The sequence below is a fragment of the Nomascus leucogenys genome, chromosome 18 (assembly GCF_006542625.1).
Source record: "Nomascus leucogenys isolate Asia chromosome 18, Asia_NLE_v1, whole genome shotgun sequence".
Classification (NCBI taxonomy): Eukaryota; Metazoa; Chordata; class Mammalia; order Primates; family Hylobatidae; genus Nomascus; species Nomascus leucogenys.
The window spans coordinates 59124463-59146269 of NC_044398.1; the positions used below are offsets into that span (position 1 = coordinate 59124463).

General features: G+C 43.9%; 1 protein-coding gene across 1 annotated transcript in view; it reads right to left on the minus strand.

The window, feature by feature from the left end:
* ELOVL6 (ELOVL fatty acid elongase 6) overlaps positions 1 to 19083 on the minus strand; it is a 152178-nt gene extending 133095 nt beyond the window's left edge. Inside the window, exon 1 of the mRNA XM_030798313.1 lies at positions 18656 to 19083. Coding sequence (XP_030654173.1) covers positions 18656 to 18744 — 89 coding nt within the window. The 5' untranslated portion in view covers positions 18745 to 19083. The remainder of the gene's footprint in view (positions 1 to 18655) is intronic.
* Between the last annotated feature and the right edge of the window lie 2724 nt (positions 19084 to 21807).

A 21807-nucleotide genomic window follows, 5' to 3' on the forward strand; every position in this document is an offset into this window, starting at 1 on the left:
CACACTCCCTATTCCTCATCCCTTCAGCATTGCTGAGGAAAAAGGAGTCTCTGGACACTGAATGCTCTGTGAGGAAGAAATATCAGCCATAAAATGTTTAGTCAGAAGACAAACTCTTAGGTCTCTGAGGATGAGCCTTCTATTACTTATCCATGGTATAATTCTCAAAAACACAGTAGAGTTTTTTCTTTTAGTATATGCCACATAGTTTTCTATTGTGAGTGTGTTTATTGTATCCATATAATGCAAGTTCACCCCCTAAAAATCTCGGGTTTGCCTGAATTATCTGTGTGAAATAATATCCACAATCTAAGCCCAGATAAAATGCGCTAATCTCGTCTCACTCTAACAGTAGAACTAAAGGTTAGAATTAACATTTGCTGGATTTAAAAAGAATAAGCCAAATCATTAAGAAAGCTTTATTTATTTACTTATATATATATATGTATTTATTTATTTATAGGAACAGGGTCTCATTTTGTTGCCCAGGCTACTGGAGTGGAGTAGTACAATCATGGTTAATTGCTGCCTCAAACTCCTGGGCTCAAGCAATCCTCCTGCTTCAGCCTCCCACATAGTTGAGACTACAAGCAGCTATCAAACCTGGCTAATTATTATTTTCTCTTTTTATTTTTATTTTTTTAATAAAGCAAGATGAGTTCTCACCATGTTGCCCAGGTTGGTCTCAAACTCCTGGAATCAAGCAATTCTCACGGCCTCAGCCTCCCAAAGTGCTGGGATTACAGGCCTGAGCCACCACACCTGGCCTATACTTTGTTTTCTTATATCCAGAAATAATCATTTAAGTGGTCTATAGCTTAAGAATGAAATTTTGTCTAAATTTAGATAAAGGATAGAAACAAAAAATAGCCAAGAACTGTTTATAGAGATTTTTTAAAACTATATTCCAAGGCCACGTGTGGTGGCTCACATCTGTAACCCCAAAACTTTGGGAAGCCAAGACAGAAAGATTACTTGAGACCAGGAATTCAAGACCAGCCCAGGCCCCATAGCAAGACTCAGTCTCTACAAATAATTTAAGAATTTAGCTGGGTGTGGTAGTGCATCCCTGTAATCCTAGCTACTAGGGAGGCTGAGGTGGAAGGATTGCTTGAGCTTAGGCATTCGAGGTTACAGTGAGCTATCTGTGCCACTGAGGATATCTGAGGATAGTGTGCCACTATCCTTCAGCGTGGGAGACAGAGTAAGACACAGTCTCAAAAAAAATTAAATTAAATTAAGGCCGGGCACAGTGGCTCACGCCTGTAATCCCAACACTCTGAGAAGCTGAGGCGGGTGGATTGCTCAACTCCAGGAGTTCAAGACCAGCCTGGGCAACACAGTGAAACCCTATGTCTACTAAAAATACAAAAAATTAGCTGAGTGTGGTGGTGTCCACCTGTAATACCAGATACTCAGGAGGCTGAGGTGGGAGAATCACCTGAGCCCAGGAAGTTGAGGCTGCAGTAAGCTGAGATCACGCCTCTGCACTCCAGCCTGGGCGACCAGAGTAAGACCCTGTCTAAGTAAATAAATAAAGTTAAAACTGTATGATTTTGAACCAGTCTCCTCTAACCTCTAGGGACATAGACAATGGAGAGAAAAAGACTGGGATGGAAAGCCAGGTCTTCATAGATCTAAGCCAACTTCCTAGATCCTAGTTAACTTGATCAACTACAGGGTAACTAAGATGTAAAACAAGGAGGAGAGGAGAGAAAATAAAATAAAATGTAAAACAAAACAAAACGTCTACTTTCTGTGTACTGAAAGGTAACCTTCTCCATCTCTCTTCTCTCAGAAAGGAAGTCTAGAAGACTAGAAATGGCCCAGACCAGTATGATCTGCTTCACAAAGCAGTCCTGTGGAAAGCCCTGTCACATTGCTCCCAATCAGATCACACATACCAGGCTCTCTGGATCCACAGAGCCTGGCCTCTGGACTAGACAGACTGGCCCCTTCTAAGCTTCATTTCAGAGAGTATCAAAATCTTTCTAGCTCCTCTTAACCAGACACTATCTCCTAGGCATTCTGCAGTACTACTGAAGATATTTGTTAACCATGTACTCCAGGTACATGTGCAGCATCTGTTTCCAGGTGCCACAAGGTCCCTGAGCCAATTATTCTATTCATTTTTTCTCACTCTAGGGATAGGTTTATGCTTAACCTTTTGTCTCTATTAGATTAGATGACTTTTGTCCCTGGGGAACCTTTGTCCCATTAGATACATTCCTGGGCCCATATGTAAAAGTTGTAATGCTAAAGTTAAATTAATGTTTTTTATCATCCTCCCTTGCAGTATGATCCTTTCCTATTAAAAAAATCAAATTATATAATTTATTATTGGAGAAGGAGAAACAAGTTTATTGTGACATCAACAATATGGCCCATCTCCTCAGTCTAAGAAAGCATATTCATTTGGAGTAAGAATGTGCAGTTCAATGTCCTCACAAACTGTCTTTATATTTAATTGTATTGCTAATTTTAAAGTTTATTTTTAAATGAATTAGTTTTTTTAAGATTGTTACCTGACACCAGGTATTGTACATACATCTTTGTAAAATGAAACTTATCTTAAAACATTAAGTACATTATAGTTAATGCAAAGAATGTGAAAATAAGACCACATGGATAATCACACCACCCACATATACCCAGAATATAATATGAACAGATTATAGAAAACTGGAACAGGGAGGCCAGGCGTGGTGGCTCATGCTTGTAATCCCAGCACTGCGGGAGGCTGAGGTGGGTGATCACCTGGGGTCGGGAGTTCGAGACCAGCCTGACCAACATGGAGAAACCCCGTCTCTACTAAAAATACAAAATTAGCCAGGTATGGTGGCCCATGCCTGTAATCCCAGCTACCTGGTAAGCTGAGGCAGGAGAATCACTTGAACCCAGGAGGCGGAGGTTGCAGTGAGCCAAGATGGCGCCACTGCACTCCAGGCTGGGCAACAAGAAACTCCGTCTCAAAAAAACAAAAAAGAGAAAACTGGAACAGGGGCTGGATGCAGTGGCTAATGCCTGCAATCCCAGAACTTTGGGAAGCCGAGGCAGATGAATCACCTGAAGTTGGGGGTTCGGGACCAGCCTGACCAACGTGGAGAAACACCGTCTTTACTAAAAATACAAAATTAGTCAGGCACGGTGACGCATGCCTGTAATACCAACTACTCGGGAGGCTGAGGCAGGAGAATCGCTTGAACCTGGAAGGGGGAAGTTGTGATGAGCCGAGATCATGCCATTGCACTCCAGCCTGGGCAACAAGAACAAAACTCCATCTCAAAAAAAAAAAAAAAAGAAAACTGGAACAGCAGAAGGATAAGGAGTAAACTCTGACCTTATTTCTCTCTTGCCCAAATTCCTATCTAAAGGGTCTGGGGAGTCACACCCTACAAATCATAAAATCTCTCGAAACGTGAATCTAGCATAACATCACATGACAGATAAAGAAGGAAATCAAAATATTTTACTCCGAGGCTTCTAGATGACTTTATTTAAAAAACAAACAAACAAAAAAACACCCAAAATATGTTTCTTTGCTACTAAGGACAGTCATCTATGAGACTTTATCTACATAAGAACGTTATGTAGAACCACAACCCCTTATCTTAACCCAGACACTCTTTTCTACTGATTCCTGGCTTTTAGATAATAATTTAACTCTTTTAACAAACTGCCAATCAGAAAATATTTGAACCCAGCTGTAAGCAACACCCCCCTCCCTAATTCAAGTTGTCCTGCTTTTCTGGGCAGAACCAATATATACCTCACATGTATTGACTGACGTCTTATGTCTCCCTAAAATGTTTAAAACCAAGCTATAAACCAGCCACCTTGTGCACATGTTCTCAGGACCTCTTGAGACTATACCTCAGGCCATGGTCACTCATATTTGGCTCAGAATAAATCTCTTCAAATATTTTACAGTGCTTGGCTCTTTTCATCAACAAAGATAAATAATAACCATCATTTTACCACCTTTATAGATCTATTTTTTTTAACCTCTTTAGTATGTTTTTCTTCCAGGTTTTTTTCTTCTTGTGCATACAATTCCACCCTTCCTTCTACTTTAGAGAAGGCTTTTTTTAAAAAGTCATCTCGGCCAGGCACGGTGGCTCACAGCTGTAATCCCAGCAATCTGGATTGCTTTGAGCTCAGGAGACCAGCCTGGGCAACGTGGGGAAACCCCATCTCTACAAAAAATACAAAAATTAGCCATGCGTGGTGGCATATGCCTGTGGTCCCAGCTACTTGGAAGGCTGAAGTGGGAGGATCACTTTAGACTGGGAGGCAGAGGTTGCAGTGAGCTGAGATCGCACCACTGTACTCCAGTCTGGGCAACAGAGTGAGACCCTGTCTCAATAAATAAATAAATAAATAAATAATAAAATAAAAAAATCATCTCTCTCTGATTGGAGTAGATAGTTTGAGTACCTAGAAAAGGACTAATAATCCCCAAACATTTAGCATGGATTCACTAATAATTAGTCATGTTAAATGCCTATGTTTTCTTCTTAAAAATGAGATTAGATGAGGACAGTAAAATATTTTTAAGGCACTGGACAATCTCCCATGATTCACTTAAGGAAATACAAAGCAGTGCCGGATAATATAATCAGATATATTTAAAAGTTAATGAACAGCTTCGTATGTCCATGCATGCATGCATTCAACTATTCAAACACTGAATACGCCAAATTTCTTTTTTTTTTTGTGGTAAGCACTGATTTTCAGAGGACGAATACATAGATCTATCTTATAAAACAAGTTCCGTGTATCACTATCAGAGCTGAGCAGAATAAGGAGCGATTCAGTAGAATCGGCATGATACCAGAGGAATCAAAAAAAAAGAGCAATAGATATAGATGGGTGGAGAGAAGAAGGCTTTGGAATTCAAATTTCAACTAAGTAGGCACTGGACAAGGGCTGCTTCTGGAGGTAACATTAAGAAGAGAATTTGGTGCCAGATTTTGAATGACCTTAAAACAATGGGAAAGCACTGAAGGTTTTTAACCACTGTGATGACAAGATCAGATCAGTGACTCAGAAAGACAATGGGAGGTAGGAATCTAGGAGACTAATAATCATCCTGGGGAGTTGAAGGAAGTCAATGGCAAGCACAATGAACTGAGAAGAAGGGAACTGACAGCCAACTCACACAGGAATTGGTTGTAAATTACAGGTAGGAGAAAAGGGAGATGGGTACTTTCGTGCTGAGCTATGTACTGGTCCCACATAGATGACAAAGCAGGTAAAGCAGATTAGCTAAGGAAGAGTTCAGTCTGTAAAATCGATGGTTTGAGAAGACAAACCCAAAGAATGAGAGATAGAATCAGTTTCATACAGAGCAGTGCTTCTCCCTAGGGCAAGTGGGAAGATTTTTCACAGTAACACTTGTCTGGACCCCTCCACAGATCTGCTAAATCTGAATCCCTGAGATAAGCCTGTGCATGTGTGTACTGGGGAAAAACAAACTCTACATAAGTCTGATTCAATACCCGTAAGTCTGATGGGTAAGGATCATGGACATGGAGCAAGCTTCTAAAGCTTTTTCTTACCCTACACTTTTCTCTTGTCAGTGGAAAAAGGATTTAGTAATTACAAAGAGCTGGCAAAGAACCAAGTACTAACCAAAGTAGTGCAATCACACACAATATCAGCAATCACAAAATACAGGTTCAAAAAAGTATTTTTGTTAATACAAATGCAAGAGCAGTAATTCAAAACTAAATACAACTCAAGGCAACCTTGTATTCACTGATAACAGTGTCCTTAAATTTTGTAGAATGTCATGTATGTACAGTAGGAGCTTTGCAATGTTCCAGAGCAATAAGTGGCAGCCTTTTTAGCAGAATACGTAATTAGAACCCCACTCCTACCCCCACTCAAGAGCAAGTCTCTAGTACAGACTTACTGTGTTGAATGTACTAAGTGCCAAATTTTAGCAAGTTTTAATAAATCTCTTAGAGGTTTCTAGTAGGTAATACTTAATCGTTCAAACCAAAAGAGGGCTAATATTTTATTTTTCTTAAGTAGCTAGGTGGATTAACAGTGGACTGCAAATAAAATTTGAGAAATGGCTTAGAAAAGAAGGCCTAGAGAGAACATAATATATACAAGTAGTATTAAGACAGCCATGCAGAAGTGGAAATAAAAGACAGCTAGAGTCACAGTTAGGATGACAGGAGGACTGATGGAGGAACCTGTCTTTCAGGTCAGTATGTAGACGAACCTTTAATGAAAGGATAGAACTTTCAAGTGAGTATGTAGAAATACCTTCAAACAGCCACTCCATGTGTAATGGACTGAAAGGGGCTTCTTGAGAAGTCCTGAGGTCTTGGATAACCAAGAGAAGAATAAGAAAGTGATTTATATTTAAGGCTGGGCGTGGTGGCTCACACCTGTAATCCCAGCACTTTGGGAGGCTGAGGTGGGCGGATCACAAGGTCAGGAGTTCAAGACCAGCCTGGCTAACATGGTGAAACCCTATCTCTACTAAAAATAGAAAAATTAGCCAGGCGTGGTGGCAGGCGCCTGTAGTCTCAGCTACTCAGGAGGCTGAGGCAGAAGAATCGCTTGAACCCGGGAAACGGAGGTTGCAGTGGGCCAAAATTGCACCACTGTAGTACAGCCTGGGCAACAGAGCGAGACTCCATCCCAAAACAAAACAAGACAAAACAAAAACAAAAGTAAACAGAAAAAAAATAAAGTGACTTAACAAGTAGGTGACTATTCCTGCTGACCACCAACCCACACAAAAATGCTATCATCTGTAACCTTCTCTACAGTCAAGAAAACTTATTTTGAGACATCTGATAGCCTACCCATCTCTCTCCTACTGGCCCCCACACAACGTAAAAATAAACAATGCTGAGAAGCAGCGTGATATTCTTCCTTTTTTCCTCTTCTGATCAGACTCTATATTCTGAATGCTGGGATGTTTCTGATTCAAAACAAGCAATACGGGTTAGTGCCAGTGATTATTTTAAATGTAAGTGGAATGGGTTCAGGTGCAATGGCTCTGGCCTCTAATCCCAGCACTTTAGGAGGCGGAGGTCACTTAAGGTCAGGAGTTCGAGACCACCCTGGCCAACATGGTAAAACCCCGTCTCTACTAAAAATACAAAAATGAGTCGGGCATGGTGGCACGTGCCTGTAAGCCCAGCTAGTCAGGAAGCTAAGGTGGGAGAATCACTTGAACCTAGGAGGTGGAGGTTGCAGTGAGTCGAGATTACACCACTGCACTCCAGCCTAGGCAACAGAACGAGACTCTGTCTCAAAAAAATATATATCTATATATATTTATATATATACATATATATGGAATGTTTCAAAAAAAAAACTATGAATTGAATAAAACCATGGATGTCAATGTTGTGTGATTTCAAATTCATTATGTATTATTCAATAAAGTAGATAAACCTATCTTATGATGTCATGTAATAGTTATTATAATTAGCCAATCCTTATCTTCACTCATTTTATATTTATTCTACTTCTATTACAATTTTAACATTTCAATTTACGATGAAAATTAAAAATGTGTGAGGCAGTGCATAGTTTTTTAAACTTCTATTAGAGACATGAGTAAAAGAGTCTGAAAATCACTCCTTTTCCTATGGAAAACAAATTTCTTCTGATTAAGCATCACAATTAAGAGGTCCTTTGACCTCTTAATCATCCCTTAATTTACATAGTATCTATTGTTTCACTCCTTTCTGGAGCCATTTTTGACTGGACATGAAGTTTCCACCTCTTCACAAGTTACTATGTAGCAAACAGTAAGCAGAGAAAAAGCATATAACCTAACTGCTTGGACAAATGAAGCCTTCTCAAGTTAGACCTCAGCAAAATGAAAAAAAAAAAAAAATTGCTTAGGAGGCCGAGGCAGGCGGATCACCTGAGATCAGGAGTTTGAGACCAGTGAAACCCCGTCTCTACTAAAAATACAAAAAATTAGCCTGGCATGGTGGCACGCATGTGTAGTCCCAACTAATAGGGAGGCTGAGGCAGGAGAATCGCTTGAACCCAGGAGGCAGAGGTTGCAGTGAGCTGAGATCACACCACTGCACTCCAGCCTGGGCAACAAGAATAAAACTCCATCTAAAAAAAAAAAAAGTAATGTGATATTACGTAAATCTGTTCAGTGCAGTCCCTGGCACATAATAGGGAACTCAGGCTGTCACAGTTTAGGTACTGAATGGTCTAAGGCATACTAAAAAACCTGGAAACAAGGCTGAAGGAAATGGGGCAAAATAACAGTGGCTGCCTCTGGAAAAGAATTAAAGGTGTTTCCTTTCTGACATCTTTATACTTCTTAATGTTTTCATTTCATTTCTTTTCCTATAAGTATTTCTTATCTTAGAATCAGAAAAAGAATTTAAAGCTAATAAAATGAAACAAAAGGTATTCTGTGATTCTTCACATTGTAGGAGCTGACCTTCAAGAATAGGGATATCCCCAACCCACATATTTTTATTTTACTGTCAACGGTGGGTGGCTATTTACAAGTAGCTACACTAAAACCTGCTGGGAGGAAAGTCTGGCTACAGATCAGGTGGAAACACAAATTCCCAGGGTCTAGAACCATACTGAGTGCAAGAAGTTAATATCACAGAGCAGACAGAAAATATTTTATAGGCCAAAGCTTTATTCTGGCCTTAAGTATTCAGGATCCACCCAGTGAAAATTATTAACAAAAGAGACATTTGTGAGATCATTGACTAAAACCACAGATACCTGACATGTTTTCAGTGCAGCCAAGTTTTCAAGTGCATTGTTTTTCTGATTGAATATTGTATTAATATTCAAATAAGAGGATGACTGGGGCCTTGTGACACACCCCTCATCATCACACCAGCCATCCAAGCCTTATTCAAGCCTGGAACCCAGTTTTCCTTTTCTGGTTCCTACATGCAAATCCCAACTCCCTTTCCTGAGTTGTCCATTGTGCAAAAGATCATAAAGGGTGGCTGCAAGGGTTTAACAGTTAAAGTACGTAAAACATTGGCCAGGTGTGGTGGCTCATGACTGTTATCCTAGCACTTTGGGAGGCCGAGGTGGGCGGATCACCTGAGGTCAGGAGTTCGAGACCAGCCTAACCAACGTGGAAGAAACCCCATCTCTACTAAATATACAAAAAAAATTAGCCAGGCATGGTGGCGTATGCCTGTAATTCCAGCTACTCAAGAGGCTGAGGCAGGAGAATTGCTTGAACCTGGGAGGCAGAGGTTGCGGTGAGCCGAGATCACGCCATTGCACTCCACTGGGCAACAAGAGTGAAACTCCGTCTCAAAAAAAAAAAAAAAAAAAAAAAGTAAAACATTATAAAAGAATGCCTGCGATCAGGTAACCATGTATTAACTGTTAGTATCATTGCTCCTGAATGAAGAAAATCTACCCTGCTGTCTAGGTGTGGTGGTTTACACCTGTAATCCTAGCACTTTGGGAGGCTGAGATGGGAGGCCTCAGTTAAAAACCAACAGTTCAAGGAGGCCAACAGTTCAAAACCAGCCTGGGCAACATAGCAAGACCCCCATCTCTACAATACAATAAAAAAATTAGTCGGGCGAGGTGGTGCATGCCTGTAATCCCAGCTACTTGGGAGGCTGAGGGAAGAAGATCGCTTGGACCCAGAAGCGGAATTTGAGATTACAGTGAAGTATGACTGTGCCACTGCACACCAGCCTGGGTGACAAGCAAGACCCTGTCTCTATTTAAAAAAGAGAGAGAGAGGCTAGACACAGTGGCTCATACCTGTAGTCCCAGCACTTTGGGAGGCCGAGGAGGGAGGATCACTTGAGGCCAGGAGTTCGAGACCAGCCTGGCCAACATGGTGAAACCCCGTCTCTACTAAAAATACAAAAATTAGGCAGGTGTGGTGGCAGGTGCCTGTAATCCCAGCTACTCAGAAGGCTGAGGCAGGGGAATTGCTTGAACCCAGGAGGTGGGGGTTGAAGTGAGCTGACAGCCGAGATCATGCCACTGCACTCAGACTGGGAGACACAGCAAGACTCCATCTCAAAAAAAAGAAAAAAAAAAGAGAGAGAGAAAAGAAGAAAAAAGAAAATGGAGTTATACTTCTTTACTTGTTTCACTTTAAATAGGATTAGAGGGCAGGGTGCAGTGGCTCACACCTGTAATCCCAGCACTTTGGGAGGCCGAGGTGGGCGGATCAGAAGGTCAGGAGATCGAGACCATCCTGGCTAACACAGTGAAACCCCGTCTCTACTAAAAATAGAAAAATTAGCTGGGTGTGATGGTGGGCCCCTGTAGTCCCAGCTACTCGGGAGGCTGAGGCAGGAGAATGGTGTGAACCCGGGAGGCGGAGCTTGCACTGAGCCGAGATCGCGCCACTGCACTCCAGCCTGTGCGACAGAGCCAGACTCCATCTCAAAAAAAAAAAAAAAAAAAAAATAGAATTATAAACCTCATATGTATTTTGAGGAGGCAGAGCTCCCTCCTCAAAATATATTTTATCAATAAAATTTTCCTTATATCACAACTAGGAACTCTTCTACAAAAGTTTTAGCAAGAAAAAAAACTGAAATATGAATCCCTGTAAATAAAAGTATTACAAAACTATGAGTGATTTTCTAGCAAAACTACTTCCAATCAGCATGTCTAATTTATCTCAGCAAATTTATCTTATCACAGCAAAGGTAAGTGTAAGTCTTTTTTCTCCTGTACTTTTTTTTTGTACAAAGTAAAGGCTTAAAGTTAAATCTCAGTAAGTTCACAGTGGGCAACTAACTCAACAAAGGGTTTCCTAGTAATAGGAACCTTAAAACGAAAAGTCGCAAACACTCAATGCAGAAAGGAATCATGATAAATGTATAGGCTTGAACTTAGATGACTGACATGGTCCCAAGCTTTGGGATAACTATTGCACAACCAAGTTAAAATTACAAATTCATATTCTTTACTCTTGGGCAATACTTTTTTTGTTTTGTTTTGAGACGGAGTCTCACTCTGTCGCCCAGGCTGGAGTGCAATGGCGCAATTTCGGCTCACTGGAACCTCGGCCTCCTGGGTTCAAGCGATTCTCCTGCCTCAGCCTCTGGAGTAGCTGGGGTTACAGGCACCCGCCACCACGCCTGGCTAATTTTTATAGTTTTAGTAGAAATAGGGTTTCACCATGTTGGCCAGGCTGGTCTCAAACTCCTGACCTCAAGTGATCCACCCACCTCAGCCTCCCAAAGCGCTGGGATTACAAGTATAAGCCAGCATGCCCGGCCACTTTTTTTTTTTTTAACTTTTGTTTTTTTTTGAGACACAGTTTTGCTCTGTTACCCAAGCTGCATTGCAGTGGCATAATCTCAGCTCACTGCAACCTCTGCCTCCCGGTTCATGCCATTCTTGTGTCTCAGCATCCAGAGTAGCTGGGACTACAGGCGTGTACCACCATGCCCAGCTAATTTTTGTATTTTTTGTAGAGAAAGGGTTTTGCCGCGTTGACCAGGCTGGTCTCGAACTCCTGACCTCAAGTGATCCACCTGCCTCGGCCTCTCAAAGTGCTGGGATTACAAGTGTGAGCCACCATGCACGACCCATACAATACTTTTTTAAAAAGGACTCATGTATCTCTAAAATAAATTATTGGAGGATAAATATAATTAGAGATGCTGGGTTTTTTTAAAGTTCTCGGAAACCTGAATAACTATGCCAACATTTGTACCTGCCTGAATACACATACAATCAGAATCTGGATAAAGGAATGAAGTTATGAGTTTTAACATTACAATATAGCCAAGTCATAGTTTCACTCAGATTACCTAGGGTTATCAACAGAAATGACATATGTGGTACAGGTAACTTTCCCTAAACTCTCCTAAAAAAGATAAATGAAAAGTAAATGGGAGCGGGTGGATGTGAGCTACATAAAGAGTAAAGGGAGGGCTGAGGCAAATTTTGTGGAATGATGTCTGGTTCCTATTAATAAAGGACAGTTTGGCTCACCCGTGTCCATATGTGAAAAATTAAGTTAATCATTAAGACAATGTTTGGTTAACTCATTTCAGAAAATAAAATACTTGGACCTGAAATATTTCAGATCACTTAAGCAAAGATAAATTTCTGAATTGCCAGAATGATGCCACACTCATTTTACTTTGTTGTCGAAAGACTGATTAGATGGGGGGCTGGGCACCTGTAATCCCACCTACTCAGGAGGCTGAGGCTTGAACCCCGGCAAGCAGAGGTTGCAGTGAGCCAAGACCGGGCTCAAAAAAAAAAAAAAAGAAAAGAAAAAGAAAACTGATTAGATGGTTATTGTATATCCCCCTAAGTATTTCAAATCCTCCGTCCCCCTCATAACTCTTCCACTATCTAAGTTGAAAGATTCCTCTGGCCAGGCATGGTAGCTCACACCTGTAATCCCAGCACTTTGGGAGGCCGAGGTAGGTGGATCACCTGAAGTCAGGAGTTCAAGACCAGCCTGGCTAACATGGTGAAAACCCGTTTCTACTAAATACAAAAAAAATTAGCCGGGTGTAGAGGCGCATGCCTGTAAACCCAGCTACTCAGGAGTTTGAGGTAGGAGAATCACTTGAACCCAGGAGGCAGAGGTTGCAGTAAGCCGAGACAGACAATTGCACTCCAGCCTGGGCAACAAGGGCAAAACTCTGTCTCAAAAAAAAAAAAAAAAAGAAAAAGAAAGATTCTTCTTTCAAGGAAGTATATAAGGCAACTCTTAGATATGGAATAAGTTGACTTTGAAGTTTCCAGCAATTTTTCTTACAAATGCATGCAGAAGGTTACAAGGAAGATTTCAGGAAGAAATTTAAAGCAATCCTCACTAAAGGAAAAACAACAGCCAAATACTATGTCTGCTTTGAAAAGTTTCATTAAGTTCCAATGTTATACACTTTGACACATTTAGAATCATCCTCAAACAAAAAAGCAACAGGCAATCCTCTGAAGATCACAAAATTTTACTTCCAATGTGAAAAAGACTTCATGTGAAAATTTTAACCACTAATTTTAACTAGTACAAATACACAGATGGATAATATAATCATAAAATATTTTGCATTAAGCTGGCTTTCATCCTTTGGAATCCTAAACAAGAATTGCATGAATATTTATAATTTATTAAAAGATACATGAAAGTTCAGATCAAAGCTCCAGCATAACTTTACATTATTTTCTAGGACCCCACACAGATCACGTTTTTTCTCTATGTATTTTCTCATTCTTCTCACTCTTAACCTAGTAAATATGCCTACATCCCAGTGCTTTCTAAAAATTATTGAATGTCATGTTATGATCCTCACACAATTTTTAATCCTAAATCAGTATGAACTGTGACACCTCAAAATAAACAGCAAGTGACATGAGTACAATATAGACACACTATATTCCTACAGAGCTGACCAAATTTGTTGCTGCAATGTTAATGACGAAATGAAACTCTGGCCTACTCTGTTCCATAGTCACAGACGCACCGTTTTCCAGCCATTTTTCTTACAAATGCATGTAGAAGGTTGCAAGGGAGACTTCAGGAAGCAATTCAAAGCAATCCTTACTAAATGAAAAACAACAGCCAAATACTATGTCTGCATTTGAACAGTTTCATTAACATTATGCTGCTATATTTTTTATGCTGCAATATTTGAGTTAAATGCTAACACAGGTTTTTAGTGCTTTTTATGTTCTTTAATCATGAAATTGTACATCGTGTTACTTTCCAAACTTCACCTACAAAAAAGATATAGATGTACAATTCCTTTTAAAATGTTTCACGGCTGGTTGCAGTGGCTCAAGCCTGTTATCTCAGCACTTTCGGAGGCCGAGGTGAGCGGATTACTTGAGGTCAGGAGTTCAAGACCAGCCTGACCAACACGGTGAATTCCCATCTCTACTAAAAATACAAAAATTAGCTTGGTGTCGTGGCAGGTACCTGTAATCCCAGCTGCTTGGGAGGTTGAGACATGAGAATCACTGGAACCCGGAGGCAGAGGTTGCAGTGAGCCAAGATTGTGCCACTGCACTCCAGCCTGGGCAACAGAGTGAGACTCTGTCTCTAAAATAAAATAAAATAAAATAAAATGTTTCACTCCATTTTTACCTTTGGTAAAAACAAATTTGTGAATAAAAAGGCTTCCTCAGCTGAACAGCATTTAATTCTTAAAATTCCTATACTATCTTATAGACTCTATAATACAGAATACAAAATGTTAAAACAAGTAAACCCTTTTACACTACCAAAGGAGTGAGTGGGGAGAAAAGTCAGAAAAATATACAAAGCTTTGAAAGGCTGGATGTGTGGAGAATGCCAGGAGAGGGGGAGGGTTTCATGAAGTTCTAGGCAAGCCCTTTGAAGACGTCACCTCACATACATAATGTTACAGCAGTCAGCACAGGCCTCCTGCTTTCCTATTGGTGAGCACCGTGTCAGCCGACATCAGAAGATAATCATCATTGGCTAGACAATTACAACTGGAGCAACTAGCATCCACTGCTGTTAGCACAAACCTGGCAGGCTGCTGAAAGAGAAGGCAGAGAGAGCCCAGCTTCCCTTCTCACTCAATGAATTTTATGTCGCCTTACCAATCACCAGGTGATTTTGCTCCCTGGCTAGCAGCACTTCTAACTTAAGTCAGCTCTTAGTGAGAAAAACAGGTAAAGGCCAGACATCTCATAAAAGAGCAAAATGTCTCTATTTTCAATGTTGTAAAATTGCAAGGACTTTTCAGTGAAAATTAGAATTCAAAACTCCTATTTGGACCTATGAGCAGGCATTTTCCTCTACCTCATGTAATAAACTCTCATTGACCAGATAATATAACCAGACAGGATATTTTTCACTGGACATGTAGTTTCAAGATGACGCCCAGGATGATTCTACAAGGGAATACACTTATTACTTTGCATTTCAATTGCTATTCTAACCTATTATATATGAAACTATTTGCTAGCAAAGTAAAAAAGTCTGCAGTATTTACTTTCATGGCTAGGGCAATGAGTATGAGGTTAATGATTCATTAAAGCAGCAATAAACTTGAAAACTAGCCTCAGTTGAACCCTTTAGTGTTTATACAAACGCTACTCCAAAAGTGGAGCCCCATTCCATTAATACGTGCTATGGTTACTAAGTATGGATTATAGGGTATGTTACCATTAATCTGCGCTATGGTTAGTAAGTATGGATTATAGCGTATGTTTAATAAAGTATTCTTATTTTAAGTCCTCTTAAATGATGCTAGTTAGCAAAGACAGCATACTGGCAAAACACTACTCCTGGCCATTCTCACAATTCTTCGAAAGCCAATGTAGCTCACTTTTGAGAGAGGATGTTTTAATTCTTTAAATTACCAAGTTTTGCCTGTTACTAAGAAGAGATTTATAGGGACAACCACAAATTCTCAAAAGACAGAGTAGAAGCTTCACTATATCATGTTTTTCCTCCAGAAGCTATTTCAAACCATTTTAAGTTAATGGGTCTGAAAAAGGTAAGATTTTGTGGTTTCCTCAAGTTCCTCTCTCCTCAAGAGGGTCTAAGCCTTGGTTATGGAGTTCCCTTCTCCTATTAAAAAGGGAATGAAAAGAAAATCTGGTTCAAGACTTTTTGTCCTGCATTAGCTGGATTTTATTAAAAATAAAAATTAAAAGTTTTAATTTGAACTTCCCAGGTTCAAGCAATTCTCCTGCCTCAACCTCCCGAGTGGCTGGGATTACAGGCACCCGCCACCACGCTCAGCTAATTTTTTGTATTTTTAGTAGAGATGGGGTTTCACCATATTGGCCTGGCTGGTCTCGAACTTCTGTCGTCAGGTGATCCACCCACCTCAGCCTCCCAAAGTGCTGGGATTACAGGCACGAGCCACCATGTCCGGCTAATAAATTTTAAAAAATGTTTAAAGTATTTCTGGCTGTACAGTTTTTGGGGAGGGAGGAGAGAGAAAATTGGGCACCCTGGGATATTTATTGGGAGAAATGCACAAAATCTGGCATTAAAAAAAAAACATGAAAGTAAGACAATTAGGGTCAGGAAGAGTTGCAAGTAAGGGGTAACAGCCAGCAGGGTTCTTTGACTGCAATAAGCAATCTAAGAACATAAAATCAACAAAGAGAGCAGAAGCCAGGAAGGGAAAAATCCCAAGATGTGACTCTGCCACGGTATGCAAGTTCTAGCCTGTTAACCTTCGGGTATTAACGAGTAGTGCTGGCAATAAAATGGGCACCAATCACCATTTCAACTCACTGGACATTTTCTCAAGAATGTGCCTTATGCAAAGCACTCTGCTAGGTGCTTTGCAGAATCAAGAGTGGGATGACAAGAACCGTACCCTGAAGAGCTGATGGTCTGTAAGTTAATATCCATGTATATAACAGTAAAGGATATTGCCAGAAGAAAGGTATAGATAAAGAACTAGGAGGAAACAGTGGCCAGAACCTCACAGGAGTAGATATGTTGGCACGTTTTTGTCATTTTCAGTCCCACGAGGGCTGAGACCTGTCTGGCTCAGCACTGAGTGAATGGAGAGAAGAGGCGGGAAATGGTACCAGAAGCAGGCCTAGGAAGTGGCCTCAGAGAAAAAGCAACAAGTAAGTAAGAGGCAGTATCGACTGCAGTGGGGCTAGGAATGGCGGGCGTACAGTGAATGGGGTCAGCCGGCAAAGCGAGGGAAAGCGGACTTCGGAAGAGCAGGTTAAACCAGGACGCAGCAAGTCACAGATTCGGCACAGAAGGAAATGCAGAGCACACAGGCTAATGCGGGAGGACTGTGGGCCCGAACAGGCCGGCTGGAGGATATGACAAACATCTGCGCAGAAGACCCGGGCCCGGGGCTAGCCAGCAGCGCGGTTCCGGGGCCCGCCGGCTCCGGCCACCGCCCCCTCCCCGCCTCCAGCACCACCCCCAAGCAGGAGGAGGAAGTGCATCCAGAGGACCCCGAGCGGTGGGGCTCCAAGGGGCCTCGGCTGCCCCGAAACGCCAAGGTCTATCTGCGGTCTCGACCCGCAGTGTCCAACCTCCTTCCGGACCCACCCCTACACCCCCTGGCCTCAGCGGCCCCGGAGGGCACCAGCCCCGTGCTTATGTGGCTGCTGCACTTCCAGTCCTTCTGAGCGGCCCGCGTCCCCGCCTCTTAGGCTCCAGCTCGGGCCAGACGCGGCCCTTGGGCCCCCAGCCCACCGCCGCCACCAGCCACACCGCAGCTCACCCCAAGCAGGCCTGCCCCGCCGGTGCGCGCGGCCCAGGGGGTGGGCTCCGCCCGGCAGCCGCCGCAAATGGCCATTGGGGCCGGGACCAGCCCGCGGGAAGCTGGGAGTGGGCGCGCTCCGGCCGGGCGGGAGGAGAAGGGAGCGGCGGCCGAGTCTCCCGACACTGGCCGGCGACTCCAGGGGGCTACAGGACAGGAAGTTGAAACCCCCTTTTCGCAGCTGCGGCCCCGTGGCACCGGCTCCTACTGCACCAACCCGCCCAGGCCACAGGCGCGCCGGCGTTCCTGGCTTCCAGTTGAAGAGGGCAGGCGGGAGGGCGCGGGGCACGCGCGCTCGCGCACGCGGCGGGCGGAATCCCCCGGCTCCCGGGAGACCCTGCGGCCCGACCCTCCCCCGTCAAGCCATCCCCCGGGCTGCCGGCCCCTTGCCTAGCTCCGGGGTGCGTTGGGCTTGCACTTTACAGATCGCCAGACCCGAAGTTAAGGGGAGGAGAGGAATGCCTCTGCCACAACCCTGTCTACAAGAAGCGAGATGAGCACACCCTCCTCTGTTAAATATTGCAAGGTGACACTGGATCGCCTCCCACACGGGGATTTTCAAAACGTCTGGCGGGGGGACTACAGTAAACAAGAAAGGTGTTTTCCCTGATTATTAGTTTTCTAGGGAACAGCCTCTAAGGACTCTGCAAACCGAGGGGCCTTTAATCTGTGTGCCTGAACTCCAATCAGCAGCTACGCACAGAATTAGAAGTGAGTGTGTCCAAAAGGCGTTTCCGTAAAACAGAAACTTAATAATGGCGTGGCTCCACTCGCTCGGGTTCATTCATTTATTACTGTTTTCATTGTCCCCTCCTCCCTCCCACCCGGTCTCTCTATGAAACCGGAAAGGGATCCGCGTGGGGAAAGGGGTACTGAAAAGGGGGCATCCGGCTGAGGAGCGGCAGACACAGGAGGACAGTGAAGTAGGAGCACTGCAAGGAGAAAGGAAGGACACGAGGGATGGGGAGACAGCGAGGACCAGGGCCAAGGGCGGCGGGCGGGAGAGGGTTAAAGGGAACAGGAGACAAGGTCCTCCCTCCACTGCCTTTCACACTCAGGTTGCGGGAGAGGCCAAGCGAGAAAACCCAAATCTAAATGAAAACCGGGGGAGGGGAGGGTAGCACAGGTAGGAGATCTGGACTGTGGCATCTCTCCCGCCTTCCCTGTCGCGCAGACATCACCCTGTGCACACACATATGTTCTGTGTTATATAATCTATATAAAAGATGCCTGTGTAGCCGCGGTTCACAGAGGGGCACCCACAGACCTCGCGCTTCGTGTACCCCCCAGCGTCTCCTGCACCCGGGAGACCCGAGAACTCAGCGATCGGCTGGCTGCCCGAGATTCATCGCTCCATTCACGCCCAGGCAGGGAATACCGACATTAAGGCACTCCGGGAAGACGCGCCAGGGCTCCCGAGAACAGTATCAGGCGAAAGCATCACGTACCAGTTTTCCTGCATCCATTGGATGGCTTCATTCTCGTTGAACTGCTTTTCGAATTCATATTCTTGTAAAGTCAACACTGACATGTTCATTGGGGCTGATCTTCGGAGTCGCTACGTGTTCTCTATACAAAATAAAATAATCTGTAAAGCGCTTGATTTCGAGTGTTCTCCTGTCTGCTTCCCCCACCCACCCCCCAGGTCTTCCCCACGCCGCTCGGTCTCCAGCGGTCGTCTCTCTCCCAGCCTCTCAGCTACATCCAGGGCTGAGCATTGCCTGCGCCTCCGCTCCCAGCTCCTCTCTCTGGGGCTCTCCTCCTCCCGGCGTCCGCATCCACCGTAGGAGGAAATGAATGCCTTGCGGTCTTAGTGCCCGCACGTTTGTCCATCACCGTTTTTACTCGTCTACAGGGAAATCTCCTCCCCCTCGTGCGATCTGAGAAATTAACCCTTGGCGAGGGAGTGTGCGAAAGAGCGCGACCTCTCTCCGCCCGGGGGGACAGTTTTGTTTACGGCGAAGGTGGTTGGAGGAGTGGGGGAAGGGCGCAGAGAGAGAGAGGAAGTGGCCTGGAGGTCATCCAGATCCCCTAAGCCCAACCTCGTGGGCCGCCTTGCTTTGAATGAAGTTTCAACGTGCAGGGCGCATCCCCGCGGCGCGTGGACCCGAGAGCTTGGCGAGTAAACGATTGGGAAATAGTAAAACCTGCCAGCTCTCTTGCAAGAGAACTCCGGGCAAATTTGCATTGAAATCACCAGTGAAGGGAATGCGCTTCCCACCTCCTCGCCCTACCTCTGGGACCACCCCCACCCCTACCCCCACCCGGGAGCTCTGGCTTAGATTCACGCTAACCCAGGCCATGCGGACGGCAGAGCTCCTTAATCTCGTACAGACAGGGGATGCTGAGTGTGAGGATAGTGAATAGGCGAGAGAGGCTAGTAGCCGGAAGTGGAAGAAAGGGCTGGGTTAGGTGGAGGGTTTAGGTACCTGGAAGGGGGGGGATTAATGAACAGAGGCAGAGTGGGGAAGGAAGCTGACAGGAGAACTGGACCGACTGGCCAAATGCAAAAACTTTATTTGCATGCATGAGAAATTTGGCTTTACTTGCTGTACTTGTAGGTAGAACAGAATATGTGAGGAGAGGGCTGAATGTACTGTTGACCCCTACTGAGCCCTCAGCCTCCAAGAGGAAAAACTATTTTCTACCCCATCCATCCCTCCACTCATTTCCCCCAAGAGTTTGGAAAAATGAAATATGAGACATGGAAGTATCTAATGATGTAATTGTAAACTTTATAAAACAATAAGGAACCCTGCTTTTAAAAATTAGGTGGGTATTAGGACCAGAAAGAAAATTCCCTTTCTGAGAACATCCTCCCACCTCCCCAGTGGTCCAAAAAGGGTACTTTCATTCAATTTAGATGCCTCTAACCCACAAAAAGTGGGAACTGGGAGAAAAATTTTTAAAGAAGGAGGAAGGGACTGGCCGCGGTGGTGGCTCACAGCAGTAATCCCAGCACTTTGGGAGGCCGAATCACTTGAGGTCCGGAGTTCAAAACAGCCTGGCCAACATGGTGAAACTTCGTCTCTACTAAAAATATAAAAATTAGGCAGGCGTGATGGCGGGCACCTGTAACCTCAGCTACTCGGGAGGCTGAGACAGGAGAATCGCTTGAACCTGGGAGGCGGAGGTTGCAGTAAGCCAAAATTGCGCCACTGCACTCCAGCCTGGGCGACAGAGGGGGTCTCTGTCTCTAAAAAAAAAAGAGGAAGATCTAATGAGAAAGCAAAGAAAGAATTTTTAAAATCCAGTACAATATATAGATTAAAGGGCTATCCTAGTTGATTAGCAAATTAATGTATACATTGCCACTATCAAAGATTCTGTGTAGGGACTGTCCTCATCTCCCCCATTAAGGATTGTCTTTCTTTTTTCTTTTTCTTTTTTTTTTTTTTTTGAGATGGAGGAGTCTTGCCCTGTTGCCCAGGCCAGAGTGCGCTGGTGCAAACTCAGCTCACTGTAACCTCCGCCTCCCAGGTTCAAATGATTCTCTTGCCTCAGCCTTCCCAGTAGCTGGGATTATTGGCAAGCACCACCACGCCCACCTAATTTTTGTATTTTTAGTAGAGATGGGGTTTCACCATGTTGGCCAGGCTGGCTGTGATCCCCCTGTCTCAGCCTCCCAAAGTGCTGGGATTACAGGCATGAGCCACCATGACTGGCCAAGGGTTGTCTTTCTAGAGACCTCTACAGTACAAGTCTACGTCACTTGGAAGTAAGGCCCAGGCCAAAACTCTTGGCAAGATTGGGCTGGAAGATGGGTGTGGCCAGATGAGAGAGAACCATTTTAGCACAGTGCCTGAGCCTGTGAATAATCAATAAATATTTGTAAAGTGAATGATTCATTAAATAAATTAAATAAGGTAGGAAGTGAGAAAGGAATCAAGACAGAAAATCCACTTTGGGTGGCTGAGGCGAGACAATTGCTAGAGACCAGACTGGGCAACATAGTGAGGCCCCATCTCTACAAAAAATTAAAAATTAGCCAGGTGGGGTGATACATGCCTGTAATCCCAGTTACTCTGGAGGCTGAGGTGGGAGGATGGCTTGAGCCTGGGAGGTCAAGGCTGTAGTGAGCCATGATCACACCACTGCAGTCCGGCTTGGGTGACAGAGCGAGACCTTATCTCAAAAACAAACAAGCACTGTCAGTGACTTTGAAAACTGGTGACTCTATATGGAAAGCAATTTGGCAGCCTATATGATAATTTTATTTATTTTTTAGAGATGGGGACTTGTTATGTTGTCCAGCCTGGACTGGAACACCCATCTCAGCCTCCCTGGATGCCTAGCTCGGACTACAGGCACCCAGCATATATCACAATTTTAAATCCACACCATTAATTCACCAGAATTTTTTTTTTTTTTTTTTTTTTTGAGATGGGGTCTCCCTCTGTCGCCCAGGCTGGAGTGCAGTGGTGCGATCTCGGCTCACTGCAACCTTTGCCTCCTGGGATCAAGTGATTCTCCTGCCTCAGCCTTCCAAGTAGCTGGGATTACAGGAATATGCCACCATGCACTGCTAATTTTTGTATTTTTAGTACAGACAGGGTTTCACCATGTTGGCCAGGATGATCTTGAACCCCTGAAATCAGGT